General features: G+C 35.2%; 2 protein-coding genes and 3 non-coding genes across 6 annotated transcripts; 3 read left to right on the top strand and 2 right to left on the bottom strand.

Annotated features, from left to right (window-relative positions):
- The first annotated feature begins 40 nt into the window (after positions 1-40).
- On the top strand, positions 41-195 carry LOC125217267. The gene has a single exon (XR_007175684.1). It is a non-coding gene; the product is annotated as a small nucleolar RNA snoR135 (small nucleolar RNA).
- Positions 196-575: 380 nt separating this feature from the next.
- LOC125217232 lies at positions 576-656 on the top strand. The gene has a single exon (XR_007175650.1). It is a non-coding gene; the product is annotated as a small nucleolar RNA U61 (small nucleolar RNA).
- Positions 657-714: 58 nt separating this feature from the next.
- Positions 715-794, top strand: LOC125217250. The gene has a single exon (XR_007175667.1). It is a non-coding gene; the product is annotated as a small nucleolar RNA snoR14 (small nucleolar RNA).
- A 764-nt stretch (positions 795-1,558) lies between these two features.
- On the bottom strand, positions 1,559-5,374 carry LOC125208896 (type I inositol polyphosphate 5-phosphatase 2-like). 2 transcript variants are annotated; one of them, XM_048108409.1, is made up of 11 exons: positions 5,268-5,374; positions 5,112-5,175; positions 4,904-5,012; positions 4,729-4,821; positions 4,456-4,543; positions 4,214-4,318; positions 2,833-3,619; positions 2,481-2,665; positions 2,244-2,352; positions 1,986-2,131; positions 1,559-1,892 (listed from the first exon to the last, which is right to left on the bottom strand). In XM_048108409.1, exons 2-11 carry the CDS (start codon positions 5,139-5,141, stop codon positions 1,682-1,684), a joined length of 1,863 nt encoding a protein of 620 aa, XP_047964366.1. In that variant the 5' UTR covers positions 5,142-5,175; positions 5,268-5,374; the 3' UTR covers positions 1,559-1,681. The 2 variants fall into 2 exon arrangements, with proteins under 2 accessions (XP_047964366.1, XP_047964365.1); XM_048108408.1 differs by lacking the exon at positions 5,268-5,374 and having other exon boundaries at positions 5,112-5,260.
- A 6,274-nt stretch (positions 5,375-11,648) lies between these two features.
- On the bottom strand, positions 11,649-18,904 carry LOC125215669 (AP-2 complex subunit mu). The gene is made up of 13 exons (XM_048117164.1): positions 18,649-18,904; positions 16,913-17,090; positions 16,485-16,575; positions 15,910-16,004; positions 15,672-15,761; positions 15,545-15,593; positions 15,270-15,408; positions 14,141-14,257; positions 13,490-13,580; positions 13,261-13,403; positions 12,600-12,714; positions 12,159-12,203; positions 11,649-12,082 (listed from the first exon to the last, which is right to left on the bottom strand). Exons 1-13 carry the CDS (start codon positions 18,729-18,731, stop codon positions 12,002-12,004), a joined length of 1,317 nt encoding a protein of 438 aa, XP_047973121.1. The 5' UTR covers positions 18,732-18,904; the 3' UTR covers positions 11,649-12,001.
- Positions 18,905-19,202: the final 298 nt, after the last annotated feature.

Below are 19,202 nucleotides of genomic sequence, written 5' to 3'. Positions count from 1 at the left end.
TTCTCTGTTCTCTAGTAATTGATTTCATAAAAAGGAATGTAAAGCAGAGATTGTGTGTATCAACATTGTGCGAATTTGATTCAAAATGCATTCTGATTGAAAGTATTCTCTGCAAAATCAAAATCACTAGGCGAAGATGGGCAGTTGTGTTTCAATTTTTCAGTTGATATGTCAACAATCATCTTCCCCATACTTCCATAATGCTAATATTTAATATTCCCTTCTCTTTCCAACATTGTTTGTATATGTCACCAATTCATCACTCTTCTTTTACATAATTTAGTTTCACTTATGTGTCCATTGCCGCTGATCAGGAAGGATTCCTCTGTTGCAGGATGAAGCTTTTTTTCCCTTGTAAAAATGTTAGCAAAATCATGTTTTTATGTATTTATGGAGTATGTGAATTTCATATCTCTAGTAAGTATTTATTTTCTGCTTGCGATATAATCAGCTACACATCATCCTATCTGTATGAAAGTGTGTTTCTGTTTGATTTATTATACAAGTACAGTAGTATTTTTTATCTAATATAGAGAAGAAATGTTATGAAAGAGTGTTTCTATTTGAATTAGGCAGAGCAGTGATGAATATCCAATTGTGACCGAAGATGCTTGTTGTCTGTGATGGTACACAACCCTCTAAGAAGTTCTTAGCTCCATTTTGCTACCTTATATTTTGTTAGAAATTTTATGCTCAAATTTCAAATTGATTTTGGCGAGGTGATGATGAAATTCATGCTCTAATCACTGATTTAGTCTGATTTGAAAATTGAAATCTCGACAGGTTCTGATTGCTTGGTTAAATTGTGTATAAGCTTTAATGTTATGTATTTTACCTTTGTTGGAAATTTTTAAAATTTTGTGGCAGAGGATGAATCTAATTTGCGACTGATTTGTTATGATGCAAAACACACCTTGGAGAACTGATGCCCACAAAATTGGAATTTATTCACTAGTTTACACTCCCTTTCATTTTCAGCTGTTAATTGTTATTGATTAATCTCTTCTTTTGGATTAAAAATTTAACGTTCACTTTTCTTAAGCAGAGAGTGGTTTCAGTTGATCTGTCAACAATCATCTTCCCCACACTTTCTTTAAATTTAACATTCTCTTTTCTTTCTCGTCATTTATTTTGCAACTTTGATGCCATTACATTGTCACTGCTTTAGAGTTGATTTCTCGAAAGCAGAATCAAGTTTTATAACTTCATTGTTTTAATTTCCTTCAAATTTTAATCTGTTTGTCACGTAGGCAAAACATTCCAATCGGTTTAGGGTTAAAACGATAAGATCAATTTGTCATACAATGTCGCAAATGTTTTGCCAAATAATTTGTGTATATGCTTGGAGTAATTCTATTTGGACCTGACCTTATCAATTTTGAGGCTTGTTGCGGTAATATACCAATTGTGATTGGAGAAAGAATAATTACATTAAGATAATTCTTTTTACCATTGCTCGTAAACTGAGTTTGGAAAGGATGTTCGAAACGATATGAAAAGAAATTGTCACCATCTCTAACGATCTATTTGGGTTACTCGTAAAATAAAATGGCAGAGCTATACAAGAATATTGATATTTGATATGTTGTCTTTTATTACAAAACATTGATGCTCAAATAGAGGCAAACCAGACGCTGAAACTCATCACAAAAACTATGAACTCTAGCTATGAATCTCAAGGCTAAAAATATTCTTGAGGTTGGTCGAGGAACAAAACAGGATGTACTGCGGCACTTGAATAGTTGAGTGCCTTTTTAAGCTTTCGTTGATCAAATATCTCAACTTCAACCACAAACGAAGAGCTCACAGCTCGATGATCCGAGAGCCTCATCTCCGATCGATTGTAACATAGCTGCTTAATGCCTTTACCAAACCAAAGTATACGGTCACACCTGCATCACATGCATAAATGAACTCTTGTTAACAAATTTATTACTATGATTTATGGGTTAAAAAATGTCTGGTTTGACGAATGCATGACTTACCATGCCGGGGATCTCTTTTTCTCTCCTTTAGGGTTTTGACCAACATATCTGTCAGAGTTGATCTCATACTTGTAAGTTGGGGCAAAGTTGATCATCCCCTCTTTCCATCCATCAAACACATGTCCATTTCTGAGTTCATTGCTCAACTGCAAACACATTACAATTATGATTAATTTCCATTTATTGTTTCATTCTTTACCACTTGAAGCATCAAGCTCTAATAATAATGATAGTGGAACTAGTTTAGATGACTCATACCTGATCGTGGTTGAGAAGCACAGCCCACTGCTTCTTTTCGACCAACTTTCTCACTTCTGAATCCGACATATTGATCCGATAATTCAAATCTCCAAACCAGAATATCTTGCTGTTCATATAGAAATGGGGTATTTAGTGACTAATTCATAAACATGAGCACAAAAAATTAGAAGAAATGACCATTTAGTGTATGAAAAGTCTGAGATTTTTTATCTTAACAATATATAGTGCTCTTACTCGTGAGATGGGATTGTCTGTGGCTGATCAATGTCGAAGAGCGTTGAGAAATGAGTCCGCCTTATGATTTCAAGAACATCAGAGTTACGCCTATGTTCGGCTCCATACTTCTCACCAGAGGTTAGATGAGAGCAGACAAAGCATAGACGACTATGGAAGAGTGACATGCTTATGGACACAGAACCCTGTGAGAGGCAAAAAGAAAACATTACAGTCAGAACTCTCCTTATAACAATTACTGAGGTATAATCTTCAAAATTTAGGCCATGGAGTTGTTGTTCAACAATAAAGATGAAGGTGCAACATGCTAGTTTTGCGATAATAACTATAAGGACCAGAGGAATGAGCAAACCTTGTTTCCCATATAGCCCATAAGCCCAACTCCGACTGGGGAGACCTTCAAGTGGTTTATGTGTCGCCTTAGCCTTCTCCTCACCCACACTGACACGTATATTCCGACCATCTGTTTACTCACAATCCTAACGTACGTTGACTGCGATTTTTTTGGAGTGCTAAACATTGCATCTTCATTTCTGAAATCTGACATTTCCATAAAACAATCTTCTTCTTCTCCAGGAATTTCATCCAACTCTTCTGAGAGATAATCCACAACTTCATCGAGCTCCTCCATGTGAACTGTCCGTAGATTTCCGAAGCTTTGGTGCATTCTCTTCAACTGTGGGAAATTTTGAGGGCTGGAGGTGAGACCATTACTCATCCATCCTATTCTTGCTGAACTGCTCAGCACTCTTCGTAACGACCTTGCCGATAAAGCTTGATGAGATGTAGCATCAAGTGATTGCTCTGGCCAGTCCAATCTGCTGTTCCAGATAATATCAGAGACTCTCTTTGCCTGGATGTCCTCTCCGCAGACCTTTGAGTCACTGTCCATAGTGGTGCCTCCAGAATTATCGGGGAATAAGTCAAGTGCAGGAATAACTGCCTCATCAGCCAATGTATCCGAAGCACAGGAAGTCCTGAAAACAGGAGAGGGCGGTGCACTGTAGCTTTTATGTTTGGGTTCCGGTTCTGCTGACTTATTCAATGTTCTGCGGATGATAGCCTCCCATTTTGAGATCGGCATTCTACTTTCCGAAACAAGCACATTGCCTGCACTCAAGGGAACCACTTCCTGGAAGCTGTGATGCTTCATAATTAGGAATTATCATAACAAAATCTTATCCTATAGTATTTAGATATTGACACATGTAAACACAAATTCTTGATCCATAAAATGAAACAAGGATTATTGAGTGATTTAAAGAATAACTACACAAACACTCCCTTATGAAAAAGAATAAAAAGCTTCATAAATTCGGCTATGTATGCGTAAACCCAATTTCTATAAGCTAAAACATCAAGCTGCATCTCAAGTATTTTGGTCAAATCACAGTGAAATTGGTGTGAGATTAATAGAGATACTCAGAGAAGATCTTCTTCAGATGAGAGAATTTTGCAGTTGAATTGCAGGCATGTCTGGAAATGGAGAGCAATAACAAACATGGACGGCTTTACTTTGGGAACAAATTTAAGTTTGATGCACTAGCAAACTAGTTGAATTGTATTGTTTGAGTATTTTTTGTAATGATTATTTCAATGTTTGCACCTATTTTCCTCCTGAAATAGAGTATAGTTCAAAATTGATGCACTAAGTTAACTAGTTTCTTTAGCAGCTTATACGGACACAATGCACGGCGAGCTATCAATATTCCAAATTTTGCTGCTAAGCTTACCCGAAAATGTACATATCAGCTGGGTCTTGCATACCGAGCCATTCGTCTATATCAAGGTCATCATCTGGAAACCTTCCAGCAACATTCCAAGTACCTATATTTACTCTGCACACGCGAAATCATCTGTCTTACCATAGAGAGCGAACAAATATAACAAATCCCAAGAGCAACCGAGAAGTAGATGGAAAAGTGAAATAGCCACATGCAAAGCTAGAAATTTATGATTCCTCACTGAGCCAAACCTCACATCTTTTGTGTTTATGTACTGAAGTCGCAGAGTTTCTGATTTTCTTCTCCTGTGTTTCGCTGAAAATGCTGTTGAAGGTTTACCTGGATCATTAGAATCATTTAGCATCAAGAGAAGGCAGGATATTCTTTGAGACAATCACATTCCATAAATTGAAAAGCTTAGATACTTTCACAAAAGTATTTGATTGAGCAAATGCTATACACTCGAAAAAGATAAGTTTCCCTGCATTTGCAAGATCCAACACAATGAATTACTGATAAACTACCTCCTGTAGTTTTGGTTGCGCAAGCAGATTGAAATCCCTTCGTCCTATCGACATGATCATCGAGCATAATACCTTCATCTTTACAAGAGCAAACTGCCCAAAACAGAATTCATGTCAGAAACCAAAAACAAAGCTCACAATTAAGGAAGCAAGAACCATGATTGATGAGCCATACCATCATCTTCACTGCGTTCACTCTCTGTGTCCACTTCATCTTCACTGAAATCATAAACCTTCGGCTTGATATTCAGCCATTTTTTCATCATAATAGATGGCCAAAACGGCTGAGGCAAAAAAACACAAGTAAATCATCAAACAACCGCATTCTCAGAAACATTTCTACATACACATTGAATGCGTAACTCCAATTGATCATCTGTTACCTCAGACCGCTTTCCTCTTTTAGTCTTCATGATCCTGCTAAAAAAAGTTGAACACCCACAAATGCTGCAACAAATCCAACCACTTCTCAGATATATATATGCACCCACATTTATTAGGCTGAATTGAGGAAATATTCGATTTTTACAGGTTTGTACCAAATGAGTGATGACAGATGAGAAAGGGAAAACAATAAAGTAATGGTTAAGCTGAAGAGGCAGCACTTCCACAAATTGCACCAAAATATCTGGTGTCGATTTCAACTTGAATATCAAAAGGCATTATTTCGATTGAAAAAACTCAAGAAACACCGATCCCCATTACAAAATAATTAGTATTGGAATGTCGTTGTCGGTTTGAAATCTGACTGCTGTATTACAAAATTTAAAAGCATTGACATCTACAGTGATAATCCCCATTTGTTTATGAGTAATAAGTCCACCCGATTACAGCGCCCATGCAAGATTTGTCTGTTTCTTGTGTCATGCTTTGTGATTACACATTAGTTTATGTGGTAAAAATCATGATAACATTGGTGATGTTTTTTTATATAGTGCCATATGATATGATATGATAGATTCGTTAACTTAGGTGCTCTTAAAGTCTGAATAATTACTCTCTCCGTCTCCGTCCGCTATTAGGAGTTCCACTTATGGGCGGCACAAATTTTAAAAAATTTAAAAAAAAGTGAGTGATTAAAAGTTAGTGGAATAGGAGTTCCACTTGTATATATATATTAGTTTTAAATAAAATGTGAGTGGAATGAATTAGTGGAATGTGAGACTCTATTACCATTAATGGTAAAAGTGAACCGGAACTTCTATTCACGGACGAATTAATAAAGTTGAAACTGGTGTATTGGGTTAACAATTAAAGTTTCGATATTTGAACTATTGGGAGTAAATACGCTATACATACAAAATATTTCACTAGTATTTCAAATTAGTAGTACAAAAAGTTTTAAGTTAAGCATATAGTATCATACAAAAAGTTTGATTAGTGTTTCAAATTAGTACATTTCGTCAAATAACGCTAATACCGCTAACTTTTTCTTATTTTTCATCCTTCACTCCACTCCATATTATTTTTCTTATTTTTTATCCTTCACTCCACTCCAAAATTTGATAAGTTTTTTTATTGAAAATTTAATTTATTTTAGGTGTTTATCACGATTTTTATTGCACTCATGCAAGTACTATTATTCATTTTAGGTGTTCATCACAATTTTTATTTCTAGGAGTATCATGTAAATATGATGAAAAAATAGTACTAAGAAATAATTTTGAGTGGAGTGAAGGATGAAAAATAAGTAAAAGTTAACGGTGTTAGTGTTATTTAACAGAATATAATAATTTGAAACACTAATCAAATTTTTTGTATGATATATGCTAACTTAAAACTTTTTGTACTAATTTGTAGCATTGATGAAATATTTTGTATGCATGGTGTAATTACCCCGAACTATTGATTTTCATTTTGACTGGTGAATGGGTTGAACTGACCGGTCCGACCCGATTTTTAAAACATTTAATTTATGGTATTTTATTAACAATTATTTACGTTTATGACCTCTAAATATAAACCATTAATCGAATTTATAACCTCACGTGAATTCAAAAAGTGTTATGTTACTATGATAATAAATTAATTTTCACATTTTAATTGGATTTACAAATTGAGTAAACCTTTTTATATTTGTGAGTCAATATCTCGTAGTGTTATTTTGTCTTTAAAAAATAAATCATGTACTATTAAATAGTAATGTTACTTTGTTTTTAAAAAAATACATAATTATAGTAGTACAACGATAAAATGAAGACCAAATAAAATTTTAATAGAGTTGTTGGAGATGATATTTGTCTCAGACTTTTCTTTGGTGTGTACGTACCCAATGAGCTAGGGTTTTGATACAGACGTGTGCCTAATTGTTTCCATAATTACCATCGTAGTACTACCTCCGTCCACTAAAATTTGTCTCATTTTTTCATTTATGTTCATTCCCCAAAATTTGCCTCATTTCACTTTTACCATTTTTGGTAGTGAACCTCATATTCCACTAACTCATTCCTACTCATAACTAATACTTAAAAAGTAGGACTCACAATCCACTAACTTTTTCAACTCACTTTTCATTACATTTCTTAAAATCCGTGCCGAGTTAAAGTGGAACAAATTTTGATGGACGGAGGTAGTAATACTTTGATTGAAATTTTAACTAACCATCTCAACTATCAGTGATTAAGATATTTATTATGATAGTAATTTTTAATTAGGCAATTAAGTGTTAACTAAATGTTACGTACTATTAATAACTTGCATCACAAATTCATTCAACAATATGAGAGGACGAAATGCCTGCTTGTACACAAGTTGATTTTGACCACATCTATTTATAGTTTGTCGTTTATTGTACAATATATCACCAAAACTTGCAATCAAAACACAGTTTGTTTCTTTTTAAAAATGTAGCATACTTTAAACTCCAATGTACAATTGAAATGTTTTTGGTTAAATCACTATTAAGATATATAGAAAACTAATGTTGTCGATGAGAGGATCTTATTTCAATTGACTTGATTTTCTCAGCTTCATCTTCATTTCACCACTATTAATTTAATTTGACTCTTAAGTATGTTAATCAAAATCTTACGATTTTTTCACTAGCCAATATAGATCCCTATATAGATATTTATGTTAGAGTTGTTGAAATTAGACAAATGAGAAACTGTGGATGAGAAGATTCATACAGCTGGAGGGATAAAGATCTTAAAGTATAGAATAGTATACTATTTTGATTTTATTGAATACTCCTACATTTATTTGTGTGAACTAGAATAGCCGGTGCCCCACACGCCCATTTTATATAGTATACCAAAAGCTAGTCTAATAAAATACTAGTATTTGGTTTAGGGAGGAACATATAATTACGTGCATTGTTATAGGTAGGACGGTGGATAATTAAGTATAGTTGAAAAAAATACAAGATTGGATTACAAGTTAGATCGACCGTTGACGTTCTTTATTTCAAATCATGTTTTGGAGTCTTGTCTAGCTACAAAAATTAGAACATCAATCTAAGGCCATCCGCAACGCTGTCTCTTATCCGTCTCTTAACCGTCTCATCTCTTCACTATTCATGGCCTCATTGTATTTTTCAGCTCATCTCTTAACTAAGAGACAACACCTGCATCCCTCCATCTCTTAACCATCTCTTATCAATCTCTTAACTATTCATTCAATTTCATTTTTTATTTATAATTCCAACAAATTCAATTAATAAAAAACACACTTCATTAAATAAAATAAAATTACAATTTAAATACCTAAAAAAATAAAAAAAGACATAATTAAAAAACAAGAAATTACAAATTGCACACTTAAACTCAAAAAAAAAATGGAGGCAAAGAAGCAGAAGAAGGAGTTCTCTAATGACGATCATCTAACGATTGCCAAATTTTGCCCAAATGTGCTCCATTAGATCCTCCTGGAGTTGGGCGTGGGCGGTAGAATTACGTGTCCTTGCCCGAATAGACAACCGCTCTTGCAAAGACGGATGCACTCCCGTGCGAGGCGGACTACTTGCGGTTGAGCTTCCGGGGTTTCAGGGTCGAACCAATTTCCGCCTCAGGTCCTTCGTCGGCGACAATCATGTTGTGCAAGATTATGCACGTATACATGATGTCGACCATATTCTCCATAAACCACTGTCGAGCCGGGGCTTTGATAATGTTCCATCGAGCTTGGAGAACCCCGAACGCTCTCTCCACATTCCCTACGTCGATCTTCTTCTAGCGATTCTTCCATTATTCGACGCATTTGCTCAAATGGATTCATAATTGATTAAATTTGGGAGAAGAAAAAAAATAAAGGAATGATTTTATAGAAGTGATTGGAGAGGAAAGAAAGAGAGATGAGAGAATAGATGTGTGTTTGTGTGTAAAATGGAGAAGAGTATATATAGAATATAGAAAAAAAAATTAAAAATATGACCGTTGAACGGTCATATTACTTTTTTTTTTTTTTTAAATTCGAAAAATCTGATTTAAAAAAAAAATTGAATTATGACGTCATAAATCCGACGCCCACTCGCGGGTCGGCGAGTGGGCATCACGCCGGCCGCCCGCGCGTGTCTCGCCAGCTCGAGGCTGGCCTCGCCGGGACACTTCGGGCGTCGAGACATCTCGTCTCGTCGAGACGAGACGGGAGCCGCAACGCTATCTCGATGACGTCTCGTCTCGTCGAGACGAGACCGAGACGCAATCGCGCAGCGTTGCGGATGCTCTTAGTCTATCGGCCATGGGGACGGTATTGTTGGAATAAATGAATGAACAATTACGTAAAAACGGAATGAAGAATGGAGAATGACCATAAATTATAGAACAGAAGCATACATTAATTCATATTAAATTGAATGGCTGAATTATTTTAAGCGATTATAGAAAGAATATAGAGATATTGAATCACTCTTCTTACACATAGGGACCATAACCTAGCTTATATTTATATAAAATATACTAAGACATTTTATTTTCTATCAGTCTCTCAACAAATAGAAATCTTTTATGATATGTACACTTATTTCAATAACAAATTAAATACTACCCTTTAGTCCAAATTTTAATCTTAATGGATCATTTTAATTGTGCAACCAAAAAATAGTCATACATATGATTAGTCACGTGGAAGCTTAAAATTCCAATATGTGATACTAGTCTTGTCAAATAAATTGGCTTGACTGAATCATGTGAAAAATTGGCTACAAATAAAATAAAACGCACTTGCATTGGATCCATTGTTTGAAGCGAGCTTTGATTAAACCAAAGCTCGTTAACAGCTTAGCCTGTATCTGACTGATGACCGACCCAACCAATAGTCCAATAGTATTTAGTACTTATCATTATTAACTTAATATTTTAACTAACTAACTAACTAACTAACTAACTGCATGAAAAATACTACCCTCTCCCTTCATTCATTAATAAATGTCGCACATTAGTTTAGCACGAATTTGGAAAAACTTAAATAAAAATGGTTAGAAAAAGTTAATAAAGTGTAACACTAAGCATTTAGTTGAAAAATATGGATGTCAATGAGTGAAGGTGATAGATAGATCAAGAATTTAGATGCAGCAAGCAATAAAAAGTGTCATAACCATTTCACTGTAGCACTCGAATAAAAACTAAATAAAACTAATTTATTATCATCATCACCAATGTTATTATTATTATTATTATTATTATTATTATTATTATTATTATTATTATTATTGTTGTTGTTGTTATTATTATTATTATTATTATTATTATTATTATTATTATTATTATTAAAATTGAATAGACGTCACTAACAATTTGAAACATAATACAACTCAGTAACGAAGTTATGGACAAAACAATAGATCATATTTTAGCATATTAATTAATTATATAGCTGCACATTAATGAATCACACGATATTTCAGTCACATGAATGAATCATAGCTAAGTGGAGTACAATAATGGATGATCCATATATACATAAACATTGCGTGTGGTTGATATCAACACACTATTGTCTATTTATTAGTAGTATGAAAAACCATTGTGGCGTGTGAGGTGGAATATCTGCAAATAATAAGAGGTAAGATATGGTGAAGTGGTGCATATATTTGAATCATTGAAGCCATGTGGAGTAAGATGATACTACTAATATGAGGACCACTTGGAGCACTATACATAGGAATGAGATAAATCATCTTTAAGTGGTGGACCTCCAAATTCATATGATGTTACATTTCGTTAATACTACTTCCTTAAAACTCCAATTCATTTATTGAAAGTTTTAGAGTTTTTGTCGGCCCTCATTGTTGATCAAAATAATAAAACGTGCTTCACTTACTCACATTCCAAGATATATTCAGAACCCATTGTTAGAATCGGTAATTAACTAACTACTATAGTTTATATTTTGGCTCAAATAATGTGCGACAATCCAAAATAAAATACATTCAAATAACTTAGAATGAAGGGAGTATATTGTTTTCATGCCTAAATGGAAAATAGTGTTTCACGTAATTTACAAAATTAATCAATATATTTACATTGGATCCGGGGTGTTACCTGAAATGTAAGTTCGAATCTTTACTTTTCAAACATGAATGGTCCAAAAATTCATCACATAAATACTACTAATAAACCAAATATCAGATAGTATTCAAAACCCAATAGGTATCAATCTGATGTTGACCAGCACTTTTATATCAGCGCATTAAAATTTTTTGGTGTCGATCTGAGATATTTCCAAGTACTCACTGCCTTTGGTGTTACACGTTTTATGCAAAATTTCAATTTTATACTCATCCATCCTTTCTATAATAATCGTCACAGATGATTAAATGATTGAAAAATATTCCGACTGAACCAGGAAGCAATATGTAGAACCCCTTTCTATATTATCAATCTATCACTGCTATTAATAAGATAATCGTTATCATAAAAAAAATATCTATCTATGAGTCCATTATATACACAAGTGATAAATTTGCATGGATTAAATCATTATGAAAAACAACAGAGACGATTATATTAGTAAAAAAATGTAAATAAGCACAATGAAAACCAGAGATAATTAAAACAGAGCTCCAACAGTTTCAATCATCACACGAATGCAATCGCAACTAATTATGTGGCCTACACTATACAAGAAAGTTGTGCAAACAAAATTCAAATGAACAAGTGTGTGTCTGTATCTGTACAGTCAGCCGCTGTATACAAACATAGACTCAGCTCGAAGTACCTTTGTATTTTCTTGTTTCACTGAATAACCCCTTAGCGAATACATACTGCAGATACAGAACTTCATTGGATCATGGTTCATCGAAGATGATTCCTTCCTGTGTCCTCGTCTAGCTGTTTTAGCATCTAACTTCATATGAACCAGCTTTTGTAATGTAACGAACCCATTCCACGGTGTTGTAGCCACTCTTCTCCCATACCTGCAGACAAGTGTGTAGTAAAAGTTTAGCGGTCCTAGATTTGGTTAGTTCATATCCTAGGGAGACTGGAAACTACCTTAAGGAAACGAACACGCAATCCAGATGCTGTGAACATAGGAACCTGCCACGTATATGGTTGATTTGTAAGACATGTGAAACTACTAAGAGTCTACTCTCTATTTCCGGGCCGGGCGGGAGGTGAAGGCCATAAGAGAAGATTGCTCGGCTACTGGATTTATGTTCTTAATCCCCAGTGGTTTTCTAGTCTAAGTGAGTATTTCCTTAGGTCTAATAGGAAAACAGGCAAAGGCAAGATAGTGTCTCTCAGGGATCAGTTATCGATGTATAGGTTTCATCATAAACCTAATTGGTTACTTAACCTACTTCCAATTATTTATCAAAAGTATAACAGTTAAATGAGTTCTGCAGTCAACTGCATGATATCATGCAAACTTCTTTTGATCTGATCATTGATAAGCATGCACAGCTAAGAATTAAGCTACTAGGAGATGTGCACCTGAAATTCCATCTGAATGGGAGGCCGTGTCCAGGACTTCTTTTCAGTTATTGTGGATATCAGCTCTACTTCAGCACTCAATGTTGGCTCAGTTTGCCCTGGAAATTTTCTTATCCTGAAAAGAGCACAGTTCATCCATGATCAAGCTTAACAAATAGTACTCCCTCTGTCCCACTTTAGGAGTCCCGGTTGAGTTCGGCACGGGTTTTAAGAAATGCAAAGGAAAGTTGGTGAAAAAAGATAATGGAATGTGAGTCCTACTTTTTTATATTAGTTTTATAAGAAAATGTGAGAGAGAAAAGGTTAGTGGAATATGGGGTTTAATACCATTTATGGAATGTTCCAACCGGGACTCCTAAAGTGGGACACCCAAAAATGGTAAACCGGGACTCCTAAAGTGGGACGGAGGGAGTAGTAAAATGCAAAAAGCATATTACAAAACTTTCTATGCTGTCAGAATGAATAATGTTACTCCTGATGGAGTACTATATAAGAATAAACTCAGCAGACAGATTTCACTAAGGGGAGAACGTATGATGGGATGGAATGGGATGAGGAGGGGGGTGGGGGATGGATTATGGGTTGGGGGAGAAACGTGATTCCTGAGCAAATATAAAACTCAGGTGCTCTCAAGATGACACAAAGACAAGAAACAACTTACTTCCAGACCAAACAATCAATCGAAGGACTGTACTTTGCCTTCCCTGATGTCACCTGAAAACTTGTTTTTGCTGTTTGTTTGGGAACTGGAATCTTAATAACCACTCCAAGAGCAAACATTTTTGCCCCAAAGACACTCTTCACCTAAAATTAAAAAAAATAGGTGTTTTCAAAGTTGTGGTTAATATTAACAGTGATTTGAAATCAATTTTGTATCACAATTCACCAACCTTTACATTAACTTCCATACGTGTTCGACCCAGTTCCTTGATAGTTGGCAAAACCCGAAATGGAAGATTAACTCCCTCAGTAATACGATACCTGTGACAAAGGCATTTATACATATAAGAAAGCTAGAAAAATCAAGGGAAACTCCACTTGTTAAAGGCTGGATTAAAATATTGAACCATGAAAACAAAAATAAATACTAATTGGTGGTATCTTGTATAAGCTGTTCTAGAGGGAATCAGCCCTACATCTCCCATTGAATATCACTCTCAAAGCTAAACAAAATAAAGTTTAAGTCAACCATAGCCAGCAATGAAGAGATTCTGAACACTCAAGACGAATTTTAAAAAATAATGCTTCTAGATGACTTTTGGAGATGCACAGGAAATTTTGTTAGTCAGGATTTTTCCTACTTAGGGCCAGTATCACCAATAAGAAAGGAATGATGTAGATCTAAGCTTACCCTAATGATCTATCTGATCTACTGATCTACATAAGATATTTCAAAAAGCTGATTGTGCACAAGTGGTTAGATATAAACACGTGCATACAATAATATCAACTGTACCATGAATAAAACTCATGCTTTATCTTGAACTAATATGAACTCCAGATATCTTTGAAGGAAATTTAAAATTTAAAGATAGGCATACTTCATTAATTCGAATTCACCATCAGGAGGAACAAAACTAACAGTCTTCTCAGAATTGAATCTTGTAAGGTTCACACATTGATGGAAAGTGACATCATCAAGCTCAATAGTTTTTCCACTGCAGACCAAAATTAAAAAAAAATGAGGTTACCAAGCGAAACATACTATCACTGCACAGGATAATAATGATAAAGTAGATAAAATTAACAGTAAAGAGCCCTAAGAAAATTGCAGCACCTAGTAATATGTTTAAAATGTAGAAGCTGAAAATTTTGAGAAAGCAAGAATAAGATAACTGCGACAATGTAATAATTAGTTGTAACATTCAAATAAGGTAGTAAGTAGTAACAACACTCATAAATATGACACTTGAAACATACTGGATCAGTTATTGGCTAGAATGCAAGCCCACAAACCACCCATGTAATCTTTGTACAGTATCACAATATAGGATATCTCACCCCAAGAAGCAATGCTTCTCAATTAATTTAAGCTGAAAATTGGAATAACCTTCGTTTAAAGGAATGACGTCAAATACTTTTGTCAGAGCCCTCTATTATTGAGCATGATTCAGTACTGTTTCAAATTTGGTTTCATGCTTTGAAGCAAGAAATGTTAGGTTGTCACAAATTCAATGTATTGACTGCACTTCCTGCGTGCAGCATGCTTTTGATTACTTCATCACATGAATCAGAAACTGAGTCGTTCTGCAACTCTAACATGAACTAAGTTCATTATGCTGAACTGTATTGTGAATTTTAAATCATGCCACTTTTGAAACATCTAATACCAGAATCACCTAAGTTTGAACTTCGAAAGGAGTAGATATTCAGGAACTGATAGTGATCGTCCCCACATTCCCTTCATTATCTTTAGTTACTTACTCCTTATTGGTTATTTGTTTGAGTAGGGACTAGGGAGTTTAGCATTAGTAGTTGATTAGAGATAGTTTTTATCTCTTAGAGACTTAAGAGTTAGAGTCGGTTTACGAGTCCGTGTTCACATATAAGGAAATTAAAATAAAAGATAAATCCACATGCTTCAATTAACATGTCGCACTACAATTTGCATTTGTCTGCTTCCAGCTTAACAGTTGTAATTTGGTGGAACTAAAAGATAATGTGACCTACCTCTTAGCAGGACGGGATTTGAGCTGTGATTCTTTCTCAAGTCCAATTTTATCATTTAATCCCAACTTCAAATCAGGCATCCCGGAAAGGAAGCATTTCATAAGAATCTTCCCTGTTACATCACAACGTAGAACACTACCTACAAAGGCCATATTGCATATGGGTATAATAAAAAAGATGCATCAAAGAAATAAGTACACCATTATGCAAATTGTTGCAAGCAAACAAGAATAAAAATGCATAAGGCAACTATTTAGCAATAAACAGACAATTACCTTTTGAAGACATGAGAAGATTGACACTTTCCACAATATCAAGAAACACCTGCAAAGAAAGTTTATTTGAGCCACATGAATAGCAAAAGCAAAAACTGCAACAGTAATGTCAATCTGGACACCCCACCTCATTTTTCTTATATACAAGGCCCTCCCTGCGCCACCCAACAGCACCAGTAACTTGTAAAGTTGCATTTGGAACTGGTTTATCAGCAGTCTGCTAGGTATGCACACATGGTAAAGGTCAGGATCACACACTCATAAGAATATTAAACAAACATTATCTGTTAGATAACTCTTCAATGCTACAATTCAGAAAAATCAAACACATCCCTAAAATAATCGTGATTCTTGAATAACCTGACCTTGGAAGAAAAAGGAGAGCGCACGCCTTCCTGAGTTATATAAAGCTTCAAGATTTCGGGAGAGAGGTTTTGAGGATACCCAAAATCCATAATTTCTGCAATTGAAATGCAAAATATCAGAATATTATCCATCCAGATAGCCAGTTTGGACCCACAAAGATGTTATATACTCTTCATCACTGTTTTATTCACTAAGAAGTTTTGGAAGGATAGAGCATGTTCGTCCAACAATTTCCAAGAAACAACTGAAGACATGTATTGCTCATTTTGTACCGTAACTTAGGCTAATAAAGAGAATTCAGTGATTTGATTGGCATCAGCGTTTTTGCAAAACGATCATTAATAAAGAGAACAATTCACATAAAGGCTCTCTAGGAATTAAAATTTCTCATGGAAAACTAAACAATGGGCTAGCGTAAGCCACATCAAAGAGTTCCATAAAAAAAAAAAGAACCGTCACAGATTCTCCTACGCCAAACATATCCTTAATTACAATTTCAGTAAAGGAATTAGTTTTATAGTAAGAAAGGTCTTCTTCAGATGAGGGTAAATAAGAAAATATTCAGTAGACATACCATCTAACAATTCATATATCAGAACGAAATTGTTGCGAATGGCATCCTCATCAAAGGATCCTCCAAAATATGATTTAAATAAAGTGACAGCCTGCACAGGAAGAAGATACCTGCGTCAAGCAAACTAAAAGAAAATTATGCAAAAGAATAAATGCTCCCCTAACTGCTTGTTTGTTTAAAGCCCCGAATGGTTTTTTGAGGCTCCAACGATCATAATGACTTCAAAGTACAAATATCTATTGTAAAACACTAATAGACAAAGGAGATGGCCAACTCAAAAACTGAGACAGTTGGAACTATTGACCATATGTATTAAATAAATTCTCCAACTACAAGATGTTCCAAACACACAAAAATCGCCAGAGAAGGATCACAAGCTAGCTAGTATATGATGCAAAAATAAAAACATGGTCTTAACCATAAGATACCTCAACGACAAACTTGAATGCACACGCGACATTTGCATTGCTGCTTACGACAATCACAATATAGACATTGCTAATTCTCATGTAAAAGAATGAGCATCCCCCAATCTGCCGAACAGGACAAGTGCCAAGTTCCTTTGTTTGCATGATATGCACTCGAAAAGCATCCACCATGTTGCCTCTGATAAGTTCAAGCAGAAAAATTGTTATTCATATTCAGTTTAAGTTAATAGTGTACATATGTATACATTTTGAGCTAAATGCAACAGACACCAGAAAACAAATGAGACAGTTTTAACATTGAAGAAATGAAAGCTGTGATTTTCCAAATAAACAGCACAATTAGGTTTCATATAAGATTCACAGCTCTATGTTTGAGTAGGAACCCAGAACCAAAATCACAATACTGATATCACAGCAGAAATCAAGGAAGGTGATGAAAGAGAATTACTTGCCAGTGGCAAATCAATACAAATTTGTATTGAGAAACCAACTTCAATTTAACCTTAATTAACTGCAGAACGTGGATAGATATATTAAGTCAGGTACGCATGATATCCCGATAATTTCAAGTGGTCGTGGTTAGTTGGATGGCCTTTCTTACTTAATTTTTCTATGGGTAGCTTCGGGATAAAAAAAAGCACAAATTTTTAATCAAAAAACCCATTAATTGTAAACATATCTGTTAATTCAACAAAAGATAATGTAAGTATTGAGCTGGAGCTGGACAGAGTGGATTGTACATGAGTTAGGGTTATACACAACTTTGGTATTACAGACATCCTTCTTTTTTTGGTTGATATTTGTTTACTTCGACTGCATTCTAAAATTCTGTTTTCTAATTATGTCCAGGACTCTTCTATTGTCTGTGTAAGTAGCCTTTGGTTGTACAAGTTCGTGCTACCTTGATCACTACCTAAGAATCTCTATAGTGTATACACCTGTTAACAAACCATACCAGATTATACACCATTTGGAAATTGTTATTTCTGCAGAAGCAATACAACTAGTGCTAATCAAACAAATGTCAAGAACTCAAGATTTGAATAGCCTCAGTCTTCTTGCCCACTTCAAATACAGAAAAGACAGGTCTTTAAAGCTCACTGCCAGAGGCAACTACTTAATCTTCCATTGACAGGCACAACATCATAAATATCGCATGATGCAAAGCCATCATTAGCAGAATGGATCCATAGGTTAGTTCATATAGCTCTTTCAACAGAATTGAGGGCGGTTCAGATGCTGATGGCTACCTTAAGGGAAGAATAGTGTTACCGTTTTTATTTAATCGTTCGTGTCCTATAAAAAGGGATAAATACAACTGTTGGTTTTATAGTTCGCCACAGAGCACTCATCTTTACACAGGACTATCACCGTATTAATTTCCAATGCGTCTCCAATAATCCAAGAGCTGAAAAAACCCTTAAAGCACCAAGTTCCATCATATGTTTTTAACCATTTCTACCTCAGAATCAGATTCAAATCCCATTTCTTCAACACGCAACATTAACCACACAATGAGGCGCAACAAAGCTCAGTTACTGCTTTTCATCCATACCCTTCCCCATCTCACCTCACACCTTCAACTTTACCTCCAGTAGCAAAAGAAAGGAAAGAAAGCCAGCAAATTCAACAATATATTTCTAGTCAAATCTCGAGATAATATCATAGCAACAGAATCAATCTCAATTAGAAATATATAGGGAGAGAAAGTGAGGAAATTGAAGAGGAGGACTGACCCGACGTCGTCACGGTAGAGGCGATTGATGAGAACATCGCCGCGAAGATTAAGGAAGTAAATCGCGGAAGCCGCCAGCGGCATGGCTGAGATCTCGCCGGAGATGAGAAACGAGATCTGCTCCCCTTGAAGCAATTTTTGGTTGATTCAAAAGGGTTCTTCAGTCAGCGAACTGTTTTTCGTATAATACTGCGCCCTTTTTTTTATTTTCGCTTTTATATTTTGGACCTCTCAAGTTGAATTTACAGCAAACTTTGGCTGCCAATTTGAGAGAAGTCTTCTCAACATAATAACCCGAGTTCTTTTGTAGTGTACTCTTCCTCCTGGCTCGCTAGCCTCGGCTAGTTGGCATGTTAGGGTATGTCCGAGTAGGGATGTCAATCTAGTCCGAAATTCATGGGACGATCCGAATAATCTGTAAAAATCATAGGGTTAGGACCGGAAAATTGCAAGCCATATTCAAAAGCGGACTACATGGGCTAATCCGTTTGGGTCGGCGGATTATGCGGGCTGGCCTGGGTGGGTTGCGGGTTAGCCCACGGATTAAGCATTTAA

The sequence above is a fragment of the Salvia hispanica genome, chromosome 3 (assembly GCF_023119035.1).
Source record: "Salvia hispanica cultivar TCC Black 2014 chromosome 3, UniMelb_Shisp_WGS_1.0, whole genome shotgun sequence".
Classification (NCBI taxonomy): Eukaryota; Viridiplantae; Streptophyta; class Magnoliopsida; order Lamiales; family Lamiaceae; genus Salvia; species Salvia hispanica.
The sequence above is the reverse complement of the archived record's forward strand: the minus strand, read 5'-3'. Positions and strand labels throughout refer to the sequence as shown.